Genomic DNA, 16,660 nt, shown 5'->3' with positions numbered 1-16,660 from the left:
GTTTCGTTTGTCGTAAACTAAGGAAAAAATTGGATGCCTGTATTAATTGTGAAGTCATTTTAAGTAGTAAACATTCAAATTCTGTCAAACCAGAAGCTTTACTAGTGAATATACGAAATAGGGGAGGACTTATTCATGCAAATACTCTTTTGTACAACCTGTTTCAAGAAATTGAAAAATATTTTACTGAAGCTACCGACAATAAGCTTGTAGATGTTTATGACTATGTTGTTGAAAATCTTCTAAGAAATTATAAATTTAATTATCCATGTAAGCAACACAAAGAAGATGTAATATCCAAATCAATTTATTATTATATTTATATGAGAATGCGTCAATACGTTAATATACAAAATAGAGATGTTTTGAAGAAAAGTAGAGAAAAAAAAAAAAAATGCGAAACTTGTTTCAACTTAATTATTGGAGAAAAAAATTTATTATTTCAATGTTACAGCCTTATTTTTTTATTTATTTCAATATTTGTAAATGAAAACAGGTGAGAGTGGATAATTATAAAATGATGTCATACATTTGTGTGCCTTTCTTACTCATGCGCCACCTGGTGGCTGCCCATGGTATCACGACACAATTGCTTTTCGGTTGAGAGCGACTTCGAACCACCTGTCTTATCTTACACCGAAGGCTGACATAACGTTTGCGTGCTCCATTCTTATACCTCTATGGTGGGACCTCGTCACAGCCATAGACATATAAGAGATATACACTGCTCGTCTGCTCGTTCTTGTGTACGGCGCTGAAGCACGATTCGAAAGAGACGTTTGAGAGGACTCTTCCACCTTTGGCAATGTGCGAGAAAGACAGATACCCACGATCGATGTTGTGTCTCCTTCTACTTGTGCTTCAGGCTTCAGTGTCGCACACAAAAACGAGCAGTCTATATCTCTTATTTGTCTATGCTAGCAGTTAGCACAATGGGTCCACCTCAACCGACGAAGAGCTGAGAACGAAGGGTGGTCAAAATTTTAACCAGCCGCCACATTCGTCAGAATTGAGAACCCTCATGATTCGTGGAGATCCAAAATATTTTTGTCATATTTTATTGTGGTGAAGAGTTATGTGGTAATTGTAGTTGTACCATATAATCTTTTTTATTAACCAGCCGCAAGTTACACCAATGGATAGAAAATAAAAATTTGTCAGCTGAAAATGCCATTTGCAGCAAGATTAGAATGCATCTTGTACCTGAGAATCGACCTTCAAAAAAATAGACCCCCTACCCGATCTTATCTATAATACTCATGTAAGATAACAGATAAGGCGTTATAGATAAAATTGTAGATAAGAATACAATATCTTTATTTTTGGAGGTCAGTTTTTGAGTATAAAATGCATTCTAATCTTGTCGCAAATGGCATATCAGATGACAACTTTTTATCTTCGATTTATTGGTGTAAGTTGCGGCAGGTTAATGAAAAAGATTACATGACGCAACTATCATTACCACATTACTCTTTACTACAAAGAAAAATGACCGAAATATTTTGGATTTCTACGAATCATAAAGTTCCTTAATTCTGGTGAAAGTGGCGGCTGGTTAAAATTTTGACCACCCTTCGGCCTCAGCTCTTGGTCTAACCTGTATATCTTACTATTACCGTGGTCCTGGGTCCAGGTGCTCGACTGCTCGGTGTTCGTTTTCTTTGTGACACCTAGTGTGAGAAAGCGGAAATGATACGAAATGTTCACAAAAATTACTGTAGTTAAAAAATAGGTACTGGGACTTGATTAATGTTATATCTTACACTGTGCATAAGGTTAAGTCAACAAGTGTTAAAATATGGTGGATGAAACGACCAAAAGAACTCTGAGCAATATACCATTGCTCAAGACAAAAGCAGGCCCTAGAGACACGGATCTTTGGAGTCTAAGACTCAAGGAAGAGTACATTTCACTGATCAAAGTATTATGCAGCAAGAGTTCTTTGCTTTTTTGTTTTTAATCATGCACATCATCGAATTTATAATCCTCATACATAGCATGCCAAATTTTTCAACCTCGTTCCCTTACAACTTTACTTTCCAGTAATTAGACTTCATAGCTTAGTACATACATGTAATCTTATTTAGAGAGCTCTTTATCTTGTTGTGGAGTTTATGACTTATTGTGGAGTTTTAAGAAGATTATTCAACTTAGTTTCATACTATTTATGGGACTAAAAGAAATGTACACCTAAAATCCCGCTCTTGTACTATGAAAAAGCAAAGATATGAGTTGGGGACAGGCAGTGGCTGATCTTGCAGTGAAAAGTAGGCTAGTGGTAGCTATTCTCTTGGTTAAAGAGTTTACCTTATGGTCGTGATGTTAATTATTACGTCTATTGTCATTATTGCTGTTACCATTTTTATTATTATTATTATTATTATTATTATTATTGTTATTATTTTTTTTTATGTCATTGAATTATGGCCATGTACCAGTCTCAGTGCAGTAAGCTACATTTAAACCCAAAATTAAACAAGTTGATTTAAAAAAATTCAAAACACATGTTATATTTTTATTAAGCATAAACATTGCGTTTTGTCTTTTAATAAGTAGTGAGATTAACCATTATACTGCTAAACGGGTAAATCACTGTATTTGGTATTCTGTAGTAACTGAATCTTTTCCTATCTTAATAAATTAAAAAATCCATTCATGCTTCTACATGTTAAGTTACACAGTTTTATGGAGGTCATAAAGTAAATCACTTTGTCGTTAATCTAGGTACATAGTTACTTAAATTATTTAACTTTACTAAAGTTCATAATTAGAGGACACAAAGCCCACCTGTTAAATCTCACCTGAGATCTTAGGTGACTATCTCATGCTAAATACTTACCTGAGATCTCAGCTGAGATTTATTAAAAAAAATATTTATGCTAAAAAAGAAAAATTAAAAATTGATTTTACGGTATTCAAAGTTACCTCGTTGGTGTTATCATTAGGATGGTAGATACAAAAACACATTTATGTAGGTGTTTTATGTCTATTTTTTAAAAATGAAATAAATTTCTTCAAGTCTCAGGTGAGATCTCATCTGATATCTTATCTGAGAAAGCATCTGAGAATTGAAGAAATTTATTTCATTTCTAAAAAATAGACATAAAACATGTGGATGGTAAGGGTGTAGGGGATTCCATTTTGCATTCGCCAGGATAATCGGTCCTTTCGGTGGAGAAACCACTCAGGAAAAACCCATCTCGGAACGACCGGTGTATTGCCTAAGTTCCGAACAAATGTCTATATAATCTATAGACATTAGGCCTGAACTTCTACACACCTCCCCCGCTCACGTTGTAGTAACGATAAAGAGATAGTCAATCGATCTGAAAAATCACCAGCGCAAGCGAGCGGAATTATGGTCGAGCGGTCACCCATCCGACTATCAACTGCGGCGAACTCTGCTTAACCTTCCAGATCGATGAGACTGCAACTTTATCGCTACGCCACCCCTATCGGTCACTACAATACATTTAAATGAAGCGCAGACCCTGCTGCCATTTTTCTTCACCTCCTACAACGGCTTGCAAACATTATTTACATCAACCAAACTCGTGAAAAAAGGCAAATTAGACCAAACTCCGAGACATGTATCTCATGTTTTAGCTCAACAATACTACGATAAAAGTTTTGTTAAACTCCGATGCACGAAAGCTAGAAAAAGAGACAATTGTACCATTAAGGGGTACGGAAGTAACATTCCGAGCTTTTAAGTAAGTGCGGATCATAGACTTGATATAAACGATTTTCCGCTCACGAAATATGTGTCGACAATGAGTAGTACTAGAAAAAAAAAATTCTACACATACGTGTGAGTAACAGAGTGCTGGTTGGTGGAAGCGATCAGAATTTTTGTACACACTAAAATTGAAAATTAAAATATGTGTCAATTAAAAGAGATTGGAATTATTGACTGTTTTGGCTTGTGCGTTTGTCTTATTATAATGAGAGATTAGATAACTTACGACTAAAAAGTATTGCGAAGTACAACAGTACGGTTTTTAAAGTGATTTCCGCTATCACTGACATTAAAGTTCAAATTGTGAGTCATTGCTACTTGATGAATACTCTTGCTTATAGATTAAAAATTAATGTTATTATGGCATAAATATAATATACGACACATAAACTTGAAAATGTGTGCGCAAGGATATGGCAGAAAAGCTTTTTTTTTTTTCCTAGTAGGAGTTTTTAAGTGCGAAATTGATATAGGGATAGGGTACCGAAGTACCGTTTTGACTATGTTTTCTTAATTATTTTATTAAGGAGACAAGATATCAGCTTTAAAGTTTTTTTAACGAAAGTTTAACACTTTTAAGTTAAGTTTATGTAATTAAAATATTCAGTTAATTTCCATGTAGTAGCATGAGCCCTGGGCACGAAATGAGCCACTTACGACAGAATCACCCATGTCAATTATTTTACGTGCCGACTAACGCCCAATATACTCAATACGATCGCTGTACCCTTTACATGGTAACCAGTAAGATGAATGATCAAGTCGTCTGAATAGAACTTTTTAATAACGGCTCGTACAAAAGACTTGCATACTTGAGAAAAGAGAAGAATTAAGGAAAAAAAAGAAAAAGTGGTAGAGGTACAGATAGGGTACACAAAATTCTAGCAATTAGTAGGCACTCATAATATCCAATACAATACAATACAGTAGGTTTACTTTATGCTACGATATCATCTGTTAACTAAATAATAAGTTGACCAAAGATTTCCTTTGATGATTTCTGTTGATACTTGCTTACCTTACAATATGTATTCATTTATCCTAATAAGAGGAAAATAAGAATACTAAATCACCTGTTCATGTATCTTTACCTTACATTATTGATTTTAACATAGAACTGAAGCGCAAGAAAGCACACTAAGTTAGTTATCTAGCTCTGCACGCCTTAAAATATATATTTATTCAATCAAAAAATGGCATGAAGTCTTATCAAGGCACATAATAATAATAATAATTGCTTGCCCAAAATGATTTCTAAATTACATTGAATAATAGGTGGCTAAACTTCGTAGGTGATTTTGTGATATTTGTAAGCTGTTAATTGGGTGAACATTTAACAAAATAAAAGCAAGCCATTTCACTCAGTCGGTACACCTATAGTGATTATATAACTAACTCCATAAAACTCAAGCAATCTGTCTACGTTATTTGGTGGTGCTTACTCACATTTAAATATATTTTATAAATATGTCTTTAAAAAACATCCTATGTAAAAATTACTTTTGAAAAACGCCCTATTTTGAAATAGTACTGAAAAACGTAATATCTCGAAATATTATCGAAGAATATCTCATCTCGTAATAATATATAACTTTATGATTCATTAGTAAGGATTGTTAACCGTTAGTATCCATAAAAATTAAATTTATATTTATAGCATAAACTTTTATACATAAATCTTGATTTTTTTAAATGTATAAAACCATTACTATTGAAATCACGTAACTCATTAACTCCTCTTTCTAAACTTCTAAATACATTTTTGGGTGAGCAAGCATTTACGGTTAGCGACTTAACTGTTTTTTAGTATAGCTAGTTGAAATTTTTTTTTTTTTGTTTTTTTTGTTTGAAGGAGCGAGGAGAGAAAAATCTTCTTAGACATCCAAGCTAATCCGGTGGTAAAGCCCAAATCGTTGAAGGCAATACGGAATCACTTGCTACGTAATTTTCTAATATACAGTCGCAAAATTTAGTCACTCTACCATCATTGGGCATTATAGTCATTAAATCTTCAGTAAAACATTCATCCACCATGTCAGGGTTTAAAAAAGACAAGCCAAAAAAGCTTTATGAAAAATTGCCTATTTCAGAATTTTTATATTTATAGTCTCTGCTCAATCCAAGTTTCTGAATTTTTTTACACCAACTCTGACCCAATGAAACCTGCATCCTCTAATATGCGTTTTAGGTCGTCCCGTCTGCAAAAATAGTCATAAGAAAAGACAACAGCGATAAATTTGTAACTGCGGAAAACAAAACAATATGGTCAATATTATTATTTACAAGAAGAAATAGTTTGTCAGTGTTTGTACGAGGTTTAAGTTTGTCCAAAGCTAGGTGTAAATCTGATGAGGACTTCGGGGGAGGTGCTAGTATACTACGACGAGCTGTTCTCATGTTCCGACTAATTGTCTTTACACCGTCTACAGTTATTGTGTCACTCTTTAAAGTTTTTAATTTATTTCAAAGTATTTTTAAGGATTAAACATAAATATCTTTAACAGCTTTACGTTTAAGAATGCCACACAGTTTCCGCCGATCTTTGACGGCCTCGTCAACTAGTTTGTGCTCATGTTGGTGACTTGATTTTTCCACTATGTTGTTCGATGAATTAACTTTAATGTAACATTTGTACGATCGAACCGTGCACGTCCAACGTTGAAGATTATTTTTTAGATTTTTTTGTAATCCAAAAGTATAGTTATCAACGTACAGCAGAGTTTTACCGCTTTCACTCGACAAACACTCCATTGTCAAACACTAGAACGAGTATAAAAAAATACGATGATATAAACACGACTGATACATATAGTATGTTACACCATGTATGCTTCGCTTGCCATTAAGTCTCCAAATAATAGGGAGAAAATATGTTGTACTAGTATTTTTTCATAAAAAGTACACATATTAGACACTAAAAACTCTGAAAATTTTAGCCTTTAGTATGCAAAGATGAGGGTACTAGATTTTTTCCAAAAAAAAAACGAAATTATCTCAGTTCCAAAGGGCAGTGCATGAAAGTTTTTTTTTCTAAATTTATGAACAAATATCAGCTATTCAATACTGTTGTCAAAAAAAAAAAAAAAAATTTCTCAAAAAAAAATTTTTTTTAGATTTTCTCAAAAATATCCGATTTTCAACCGATTTTTTGCCAATTACCGATTAATCAAAAAGCGCACAATAATAAACACCATAAAAACATTTTTTTTTAATTTAAGCTCAAAAAGGAGTATAAAAATGCAAGAGGCTAAAAGATATAGAGCTCTTAAAAAAAAACATGATTTTTTCGAAAAATTAATGTTTTTCAACAAGTTAAAAATTTAAAAAAATTTTTCGAACACGTGGTTTTTGAGCCAGGTAAGAGCTGCTCTTTTCATAAGTTTCGTGAAAAAAAAATTTATCTTGACAAAAATATGGGCTTTTTACAAAAACGCTTCTTTCAGTTTTTTTTGCAAATTACAAATTTATTTTTGAATTTATTAACATCGGATTTGCACAGATCGATCCGCAATCGATGGTTCTACAACTTTTGTTGAAGACTTTTTTTTATTTGACGAGCCTTAAGAGAGTAAAGTGGGAAAAACCGTATTTGGCACACTTTGGGCCCTATTTAATATGGGTTCTCAGTGCGTCCGTTATTTGTGTTTTAGTTTTTCGAATTTTACGGGAACTGTCCGATTTTTGACGTTTTTTTGTTTACTGTATCTCTGAAGTGAAAATTTAACGTGGGGCTGAAAATAGACAGACTGCACTATTTGGTGGGCCTCCTTCGTTGTATTTCGCTTCTTAGCGCAGTCTGATACTATTGATGTTCTTGAAATGCACCCGAGTTGCCTCAGCCAACACGTCATGTCCTACGTTTATAAGGTACTCGCGAGTCACAGGAGTCAAGAGTAGACTAAAACTTTAGAGGACAGGTGACAGACATAAAAAGAGCCGTTTTTCTTTTCTCTTTTCATTTTTGTTTGCATTTTTGTTGTCATCGGAAAAAGTTCCTATGCAACCCTAGCTGTTTTGGGGCGGGTTTTTCTGTGAAATTTTTCTTCGGATTAATTCCAGTGTTTTTTCCTTGTCCCACAAGTCTTCGAGCCTGGGTAAATACGAAACAGTGTTAGGACTACAAGTAGAAATTAGCGGATCCGATGCCAGGTGCCGGACAGGCATCGCCGGCCTGACCGGCGTGGAGTGGTCCCTGAAACATTGGGCTTCTCTAGGGATGCTAATTAGCCTGAATCCAATGCTTCGAAGGGAGCGCCAGCTTAACCGGTGAGGAGTGGACGTACTGAAATTCGGAGTCTTCTCCGACGAAAGGCTACACAGTGGCGAGTGGACCTGATGCACCGTTAGTGCAAAGATTGTCAGCTTAACTGGCAAGGTGTTTCACTGGAGATACTCTCACTGTGCCAATGGTATCACAAGTTATGGTATCTGTTATAGGATTGATGAATGTGTGCGGCAATACACTCTCATGCATCCGTGGTGAGTAGATGGCCCCAGTGACTAGATCAATAGGCTGTCGTGGTGACCAGGTAAAAAAAAAATACTAAATGTTATAACAATTTGGCAACTAATTGCTGATACTGTCTTTCCCATACATTAAATTAATTGTTACAGAAATGCAAAAAACAGTCAGGCTATGCATTGCCGTCACTAATGCACCTGAAACTAATTTCGAAATTCGAAGTGATCAGTGATCCGTTGGGGGCGAAATGTAAGAAACAGTCGACAGCACGACAGGTGACGAGTAAGTCAACCAAACTTACGAATTCTCGCGTACCTGCGCCTGATGAGGCTGACGCATATTGTCAGCGAAACGTTGCGCATCAATAAATCAACGCAAGAAAATTTAAATACACTTTACTTGTATTTATTTATTTTCTTACATTTCGCCCCCAACGGATCACTGATCACTTCGAATTTCCAAATTCGCCGGAGGGCACTGATATATACTAACAAATCATGAAACTAATTTCATTAGTATAAAAAACTAGGAAACAGTTGGGCTAATCATCGCCTGCGCTTACTTGGCTGAAATTTACTGAGTTAATATACAAATAAAAAAACAGTTAATCTACGCGTTTCCAAAGTTATCTTGCCGAATACTTTATTAACTTATCATACAAAATGGAAAAACAGTTGAGTAATATATCGGTGTTGCTAACTTGTCTGAGAATTCTTTGTATTATCGTACAATACAAAAAAATAGTTAAGTGAACCACCACCAGCACTTTCTCGCCTAAAAATTTATTCAAATATTACGCAAAATGGGGAACCAGTGGCGCTACGTATTTCCAGTGTTAACTTAGAAATAAAGTTATACAGTACTAATATAATACAGTCTAGCTCATGATCGCCAGCACTTACTTGCTCAATAATTAATTTAATTACTATACAAATTGAAAAAACAGCTGGTCTAAGTATTACTACTGCTTGCTTGCTTACATGTACGATAAAAATTTTTTTGTTCTTTTTACGATCGAACGTAAAAAATTTCTTCAGAAATGACAGTTTTTAAACTAACATGATAACGAAGTGAATGAAAAATAATTGTTTTTAATCTACAAATTATAAAGTACTAAAACTTTTTATGTATTAACGGTTTTCCATACGATGTCATGCTTGAAAAATCAGAAAGTTAATTTATTTTTAATACAGAATTTAAGTAATTGCATGTAGCTTAATCGAGTTATTTACAAAGTGTAGAAAATAATTTTTTTGTTTCGGTCACTTTTTTAAATTAACAATAAATAACTTTAGTTGAGTATTTACTTGTTAATTATTTAAATTTACAGCATTTTGAATTATTTTACAAAATTTAAGAGTAATTCGTCAACTACGTGAAAGAACAACCTGTCACAAAAATGTATTTGAAAATTTTCTATCGCAAAATAATAAAAGAATGTTTGATTTCAAATATACATTTCAAAAACGTCCTATTTTTAAAAATTATTAAAGAACATCCTATCTCGAAATAATATTAGAGAATTGCTTATCTCACAATAATTAAAAACTTTATGATTTATTAGTAAAAGTTGCCAACCGCTAGTACATATAAAAATTAAATTTATATTTCTGCAACTAATATTATTACATAACTTTTGATTTTCTTTGATATTATTAAATTTTAATTGCTGTAAATATGTTACTCAGTAAATAAATAGTTTTAACTTATAAAAGAATTATAATAATTAATATTATGATGATATGTTAACAATTAAATAATAATAAATATTACATTTCGTACAAAATTTTCGACAAAATGTACCTTTGGGCAAGCAAAGATTAGTGATTAGAACGAAAGAGACGAAAGAAACGAAGAAGCATTGGCAATTAGAAACCGAACTGTTTTAATTCCATTTGTTGGTAATTTTTTTTTTTGGTCAGCAAACTTTGTTGATTAGAAACGTAATTGTTTATTAGAAAAATTTGTACAAGAATGTGTCCTAAGGTGAGTAACATTAGCTATAAGAAAATGAAATGCTCCTTAGCAATAATTATTGATAAAATGTTTTCTTAAAGAAAAAAGCATTTGTAACAAGAAATCCAAATAAATTTAAGTATGAAACATTGATTAAAATTTTCCTTAGGCGAGCGCCTTATTCATTTCGCCGAATCGATCGTTGACTGTTTGAAATCACTGTAGCTCTAATACTAATAGGGTTTTCCTTTTTATCAAAACTAGTATGTTCATTTTTTTAGGTATCTTAACTGTACCTGTAAAAATTCAGCAAAAAAACACCGCTTTCAGAAAAGTTATAAACAAATTAGCTCTTTTTCATTAAAACTGGTTTGATGATTATTAATGAAACATTCTTATGCAAATGCAAGTCCAAGCGTTAATCAAATGTACAAAAACTACTGTTGTAAAAGGGATTATGCCTGTTTGTACCATAAATAATTCAAAAGAAGATGTGATTTAAGTAATCGTATAAATAGAATATCTACTATCCAGTAAGCTACAGTGTGAGCAAATAATTTGTATTTAATACTTGGTTATTATTTTATAGTTCCTTAGAGTTAACTCACGAATCATACGTTCATATTCTTAACTTGATATCGGTTGTGAATTATCTTGAGGTTATATTTTTGTAACTACTCGCTATCAACAATCCCGTGATAAAAAATTTTCATGAAGAAATTAAATATAATTCGTTTACAACGAAGCATGACATTTGTTTAATTATGGTACAATGTGTATTCTTATATGTACATATCTATATTTATCAATTGAAACATGGTTATGTTACGTAGGCACACTGAAAGAAATTTGGGTGTAGGATATCTCTAACCTTGGAACTGCCTGAGCTCGATAAACTTCTTACTTCTAAAATTTCATAATACGACGGACATCAATCCAAACTTGGTAATATAACAAGTAAGAAATTTTTGAAGTCTTTTGATACCAAATTGGAAGACTCGCCTTACGTGTTTGGTAACGTCCGATGTCGATTATACGTTGGACGCAGAGAACACGACGCTGGAAGCGTCACACCTCGGAGTTGGTAAGCTGAGCTTTCAACTTGGGAGAGAAGAGCTCGACATTAGTTCAGGTTGCTCGGTTCATTATCGAGCCACAATACTTTGGCATTGAGGATAAAAAGTGTATATAGATACTAAAATATCTATAAAAGAGAGTAAACTTATGTATATATGTATATAAAAACTTATTTATACATATCAAAATTTTGAAGCTTATTCTCTATAAACACACTATGCAAAAAAACTCTCAGAAATAAGAAAAAAAACATGTTAAGAATGTTAAGGTTTTACTCTCAAAAAAATAAAGTTACTTAATAAACAAAACTAAATTATGTCTTTATCAAAAAATTTAGTTTTTTCTTCTCCACAAATGATATTTAACATAACAAACACTAAATGTCGTATTTTTGTTAACAAACATGGCCCTATTTCGTGTATAGCTTCAGCGAAAACTTAACGAGTGCTATTTATATCTATCTCAACTTTATAAGCGTGATATTTGAAATTAAAATGTATATTTTAATTTTCACTAACTAAAAAGTATGTCGTACGTAAATTACTGTAAATTTTTACAATTTGATTAAAAACAGGACCATTATCTTCCACGTTTGTAACAATAATATCACCGAGAGTACAATTCTTTCCGAAAATTTCAGAAGATGAATACATTTGACCATTTGATACGGTTATAAAACTATGTTGCCTATCTAATAACAAATTATTATTTGATGTTCCTAAAACATCAGTTTTTTTTTCACATTTGAAGGTGATCAAAATCCTAACCAGCTGCCACTCTCACCAGAGTTGAGGATCCTAATGATTCGTGGAGATCCGAAATATTTCGGTCATATTTTCTGTCATTTTAATAAAGAGTTTTGTTGGACTTTAAGTAGTGCCAAATGGTCAATTTTATAAACCAGCCACGACTTGGATTAATGTACTAAAAATGAGAAGTTGTCAATGGAGGTACCATTTGCGGTAAGATCTAAATGCATCTTCTACCCAAAAATTGAACTTCAAAAATATATTTACATAGAGTTGCTATGGGTGTAGGTAACAGTGTAACATCGGAAAACCTGGATTTATAAGCATGCATACATGTGTATTTGTATATACGATACATCCGAATATTATTCTATACATACCATATGCGCGTGCAGTTCGTAAAAGCGTCTACCAAAAATACATTATACTAGATTTAAATAAAAACTTACAATAATTTGCCGTATGAAATGCGATAAAATGAACCTTGTTATAACGTGTATCCAAATAAAAGATACAGTTTCAGAAATTTCATTTCACTACAGTGCTTTTGAAAAATTACAAATAATTTGTAAAATATTATGATTAAAAAATTACTATTATGAAAACTATATTATTTAATAATTTTAATTCAATATGCTAGTACAAAATTATCATGATTATTCTCAAATTATTATTTGCATTAAATATATATATATATACATGTATATACATTTATATATATATATGTATATATATATATACACATTACTCCTCTCCCCCATCAATGTATTTGAATCGGTTTATATACATACTTTTTATATTCAATGCTGAAGTTTTATGGCTCAATAATGGATCCGAGCAACCTGAACTAATGTCAAGCTCTTCTCTCCTAAGTTGAAAGCTCAGCTCACCAACTCCGAGGTGTGACGCTGCCAGCGTCGTGCTCTCTGCGTATCGATGACATCGGTCGTTACCAAAAACGTACGGCAAGTCTTCCAATTTGGTAACAAAAGAATTCAAAAATTTCTTACTTGTTATATTACCAAGTTTGGACTGATGTCCGTCGTATTTTGAAATTTTAGAAGTAAGAAGTTTATCGAGCACAGGTGGTTCCAAGAATAGAGATATCCTACACCCAAATTTCTTTCATGTGCCTCCGTTGACGTAACATAACCACCTTTTAATTGATAAATAAAAATATGTACAAATAAGAATACACATTGTACTATAATTAAACAAATGTCATGCTTCGTTGTAAACGAATTATATTTAATTTCTTCATGAAAATTTTTTATCATGGGATTGTTGATCGCGAGTAGTTACAAAAATATAACCTTAAGATAATTCACAACCGATATCAAGTTAACAATGTGAACGTATTATTCGTGAGTTAACTCTAAGGAACTATAAAATAATAACCAAGTATTAAATACAAATTAAGTGCTCACACTGTAGCTTACTATTTTTTCATACAAAAACATTTTCTGACCTAGTATATTTCGAACTTCGTAGTTTAAGCATTCAATGTTATCGAGGTCTCTTGATATAGAAAAAGTTGGTAATATCCTACACCCAATTTTCTTTTAGTGTAACAAATACTTCCTGACGCTGCCAACATAGGACCTTAGTAGGCTAGAGAGGCAGCCTAAGTAGGCCCTACTGATGGCCTACTTATAATTTTTGTTCGGTATAGTAGTAGGTGGTTGTCGCGGGAAGTCACACGGGGGTAAAGCCCCATGAATATATTTTTTTATGTATAAAAGAAATCCTAGGAAACAATAAAAAACTAGTTTTATTAATAAATGTTTATTGAATAAAATAAAATGCACATGTTATTCATAAAATATTTTGTAACAGTAATGATAATACATGCATAGAAAAGGATTAAAATGATAAAATGAGGATATATCACTACCGTTTCTGGTGATACTGTATGGCCTTTGACGTCTTTAGCAGAATAATTTTGCTTACATGTAACAAATGACAGTGAGTTGCTTTGAAAGCATATATTGCCAACAGTAGTAGTTCCAACAACCTCTCTAGAATTTCTCACTTAAATGTGTATTTTTGCGGCACATATAATAGTCTTATATCGGCGCGACGTATTATTTGAGTCCAAGCTTGTGCTTAATAACTCGGGACTCGCACTGGGCGCGTACGTGAGACGTGGGGCTAAAAGATAGTTACGTTACGCGACGGGGTATTTGAAAAGGAGGAGCACAACTGTTTTGAAAAATTCAAAGTTGTTGTCGTGCAGTATCCCGATGCACTCGTTCGCAACGCTCCACAGTGGGCGATTTTGATTTTTTTTCCTCAAAACCTAATATCTTGCAAACATCGATAGTTATAAAAGAAATTATTTTTTTATTCTCTTTCTTTAATGATAAAGAATAAAGAAAAACTATAAAGAGGTCAGTAAAATTTAAATCTAACCTACAAATTGGAATGAATTTTCGCTGATTTATGACTAACTTTGATGATTTTATTTTCTATTTAATATACTTTATACTGACGTTAAAATTTATTCATTTCGCCCAAAATCGCCCACTGTGGCGCCCCTTTGGTTTATCAATATCAATATTACCTAAAGCGTCGTATCGAATGGTGTCCTGTTCGCGATCTAGAGTTTACCAGTAGTGTAAGGAGTAAAGGTAGTTGCTGTAGAGATTACGCAAGGGGTAAATTATAGTTCAAATTCGCGCTTGGTCTCGGAGCCACCGATACCATCACAAGTAGAGGTGATTGCGCTAGATTTTACGTAGGAAGCAACTCGATTATTTATTCCCGTAGTTTAGAATCTATCAATACCGTAATAGGTAATCATGCGAACTCTAAGACTACGTCCACGACGATAAAGAGAGAAAAGACAAAGTTAACCACTTTAATACTTTGGAACAACTTACTTTTATTTTAAGTATTAGGATCGTACACGCGAAGAACCAGTGCGAGGTGTCTGATGCTGAATTTTAAACCGCACTCGTGGAGGACCGTATAATAGCAGAGGCGGACTCTAACTACCCAGTCAACCCTTCGAGGGTAAAAATTAACTGTGTCCTCACCTCATGGTAGACTGGGAGGTAGCAGAGACGGACTCTAACTGTTGACTGTACCGTTCAAGGGGTTAAAATTGAGTGTGTTTCTGAACCTCCAGGTCCTTTTTATAAGGAGTAGCGAACCTCGTCCACGCGCTGTCTCAAAAATGACGCGAGAAAGCTTGTCGGGCAAAAGACAATAGCCAAAGATCCAATTAGGTAGAGCTGCTCCAGTTTAGCCACTCAAAAATTGGCACTTCCCTCATCCGGCTTGCCCTTCTACATGCGTCAAGAGAGAGGAAGGTGATTCACCTCTCTTGTGCTCTTCCTTTCTTTTTTACATCTAAATTTTACAGATTTTCCATGTAACTTAATATTAAAATTAAGATAAAATATTACTAAAATTTACTAATGCTAAGCACAGTTCATTTATTCAATCAAATTTTTTGCAACAAGAGCGGTGGAAATAATTGTTTACTACGTTGTGGTATTAACAATAGGTTTAGTAGTAGTAATTTTTAGTCAGTAATAACTACAATAGTTGCTAGGTTTGCAGTATCCATTATTCAAACAGATTGATAATCGTGAAAGATAAATTACCAACAGCGGTGGTTGTGGTTCAAAACACTTATACCTCAAGTAACTGTAATCAGGTGTTTGTCGCGACCCATTGATTGTTAACTTAACTAAGCTTGTCGGTCATTTCAATTTATTGTTAGCTACGAGTGTATTTCGAAATATTAGTACCATGATCAATTCATACATTTCTCTTTGCCTACCAGAGATTAGTAGAGAGATTGCTGACTGCAATGCTACGGCGCGAGTTCACTTTTGGCCACTGTTTCGAGCGCCCCGTCGCGGCCAAGCGGTCGAACCAGGCACACATATTTTTTTTTTTATTTGAGAAGCGTGGAGGGGGTATACCGAGTGTGTGCCTACGGATTCGCGTGGATATGGGCATGTAGGCACATACTTTGGAGACGCGTGGAAGGGGTATACTGAATATGTGCCTACGGAGAGATGAGTGGTGTGTGGTGCATGGAAATGCCGACTACAGCTATATAACTATATATACCCGCGTAAATCATAGCGAAAGAAAGCGACGAGTCTTTCTCGCTATATACTTACTAACTTCTTAAAGAAGGTCTTAGAAATTAAGGGGAAATAGAGAAGAAAAAAAGATTTCACATCTAATATTTGTAAAATAAAAAAACCTGTTTTAATTTACAATTCTCTATAACATATGAAAGTATAAGAGAGGCTAGCCATATTATTTTTCGAAAATTAAATCATACAAATAAATGTTTACGCAATTGGAAGCTCAGACTTTCAAGGCATTTATTTTTTAGTTCTTCTTATATACTTTGGATTTTCGTTTAGTACTGCGTATCAAAGTACGTTGAAAAAATATTTAGCTTGAAATATTTTTTGAGGTTGATAGTATGGCTATAAGCACCTTAAATATAAATTATTATTTTTACTTATTATAATCGCTATGAACTGTAGGCCAAGCTCCGGAGGGTATCAATGAACATATGTAACTTTAGGTTATATAGGGTCCGAAGTTTGAATAGCTGAGATGGCTAGGGCTTATGCCTTCGACGGCATATTTTGGCGATTTGGGGTTCAATTCTGATTGCCTTTGGATTTTTTTTTTTTAATATAA

General features: G+C 33.4%; 1 protein-coding gene across 1 annotated transcript in view; it reads left to right on the top strand.

Annotated features, from left to right (window-relative positions):
- Positions 1-1,679: 1,679 nt before the first annotated feature.
- Ufc1 (Ubiquitin-fold modifier conjugating enzyme 1) overlaps positions 1,680-16,660 on the top strand; it is a 133,532-nt gene continuing 118,551 nt past the window's right edge. Inside the window, exon 1 of the mRNA XM_089598518.1 lies at positions 1,680-1,921. Coding sequence (XP_089454644.1) covers positions 1,799-1,921 — 123 coding nt within the window. The 5' untranslated portion in view covers positions 1,680-1,798. The remainder of the gene's footprint in view (positions 1,922-16,660) is intronic.

This window comes from Copidosoma floridanum, unplaced genomic scaffold (assembly GCF_036245765.1).
Source record: "Copidosoma floridanum isolate Cflo_tuat_1 unplaced genomic scaffold, Cflo_Japanese_pri ptg000006l, whole genome shotgun sequence".
Lineage (NCBI taxonomy): Eukaryota > Metazoa > Arthropoda > Insecta > Hymenoptera > Encyrtidae > Copidosoma > Copidosoma floridanum.
The sequence above is the reverse complement of the archived record's forward strand: the minus strand, read 5'-3'. Positions and strand labels throughout refer to the sequence as shown.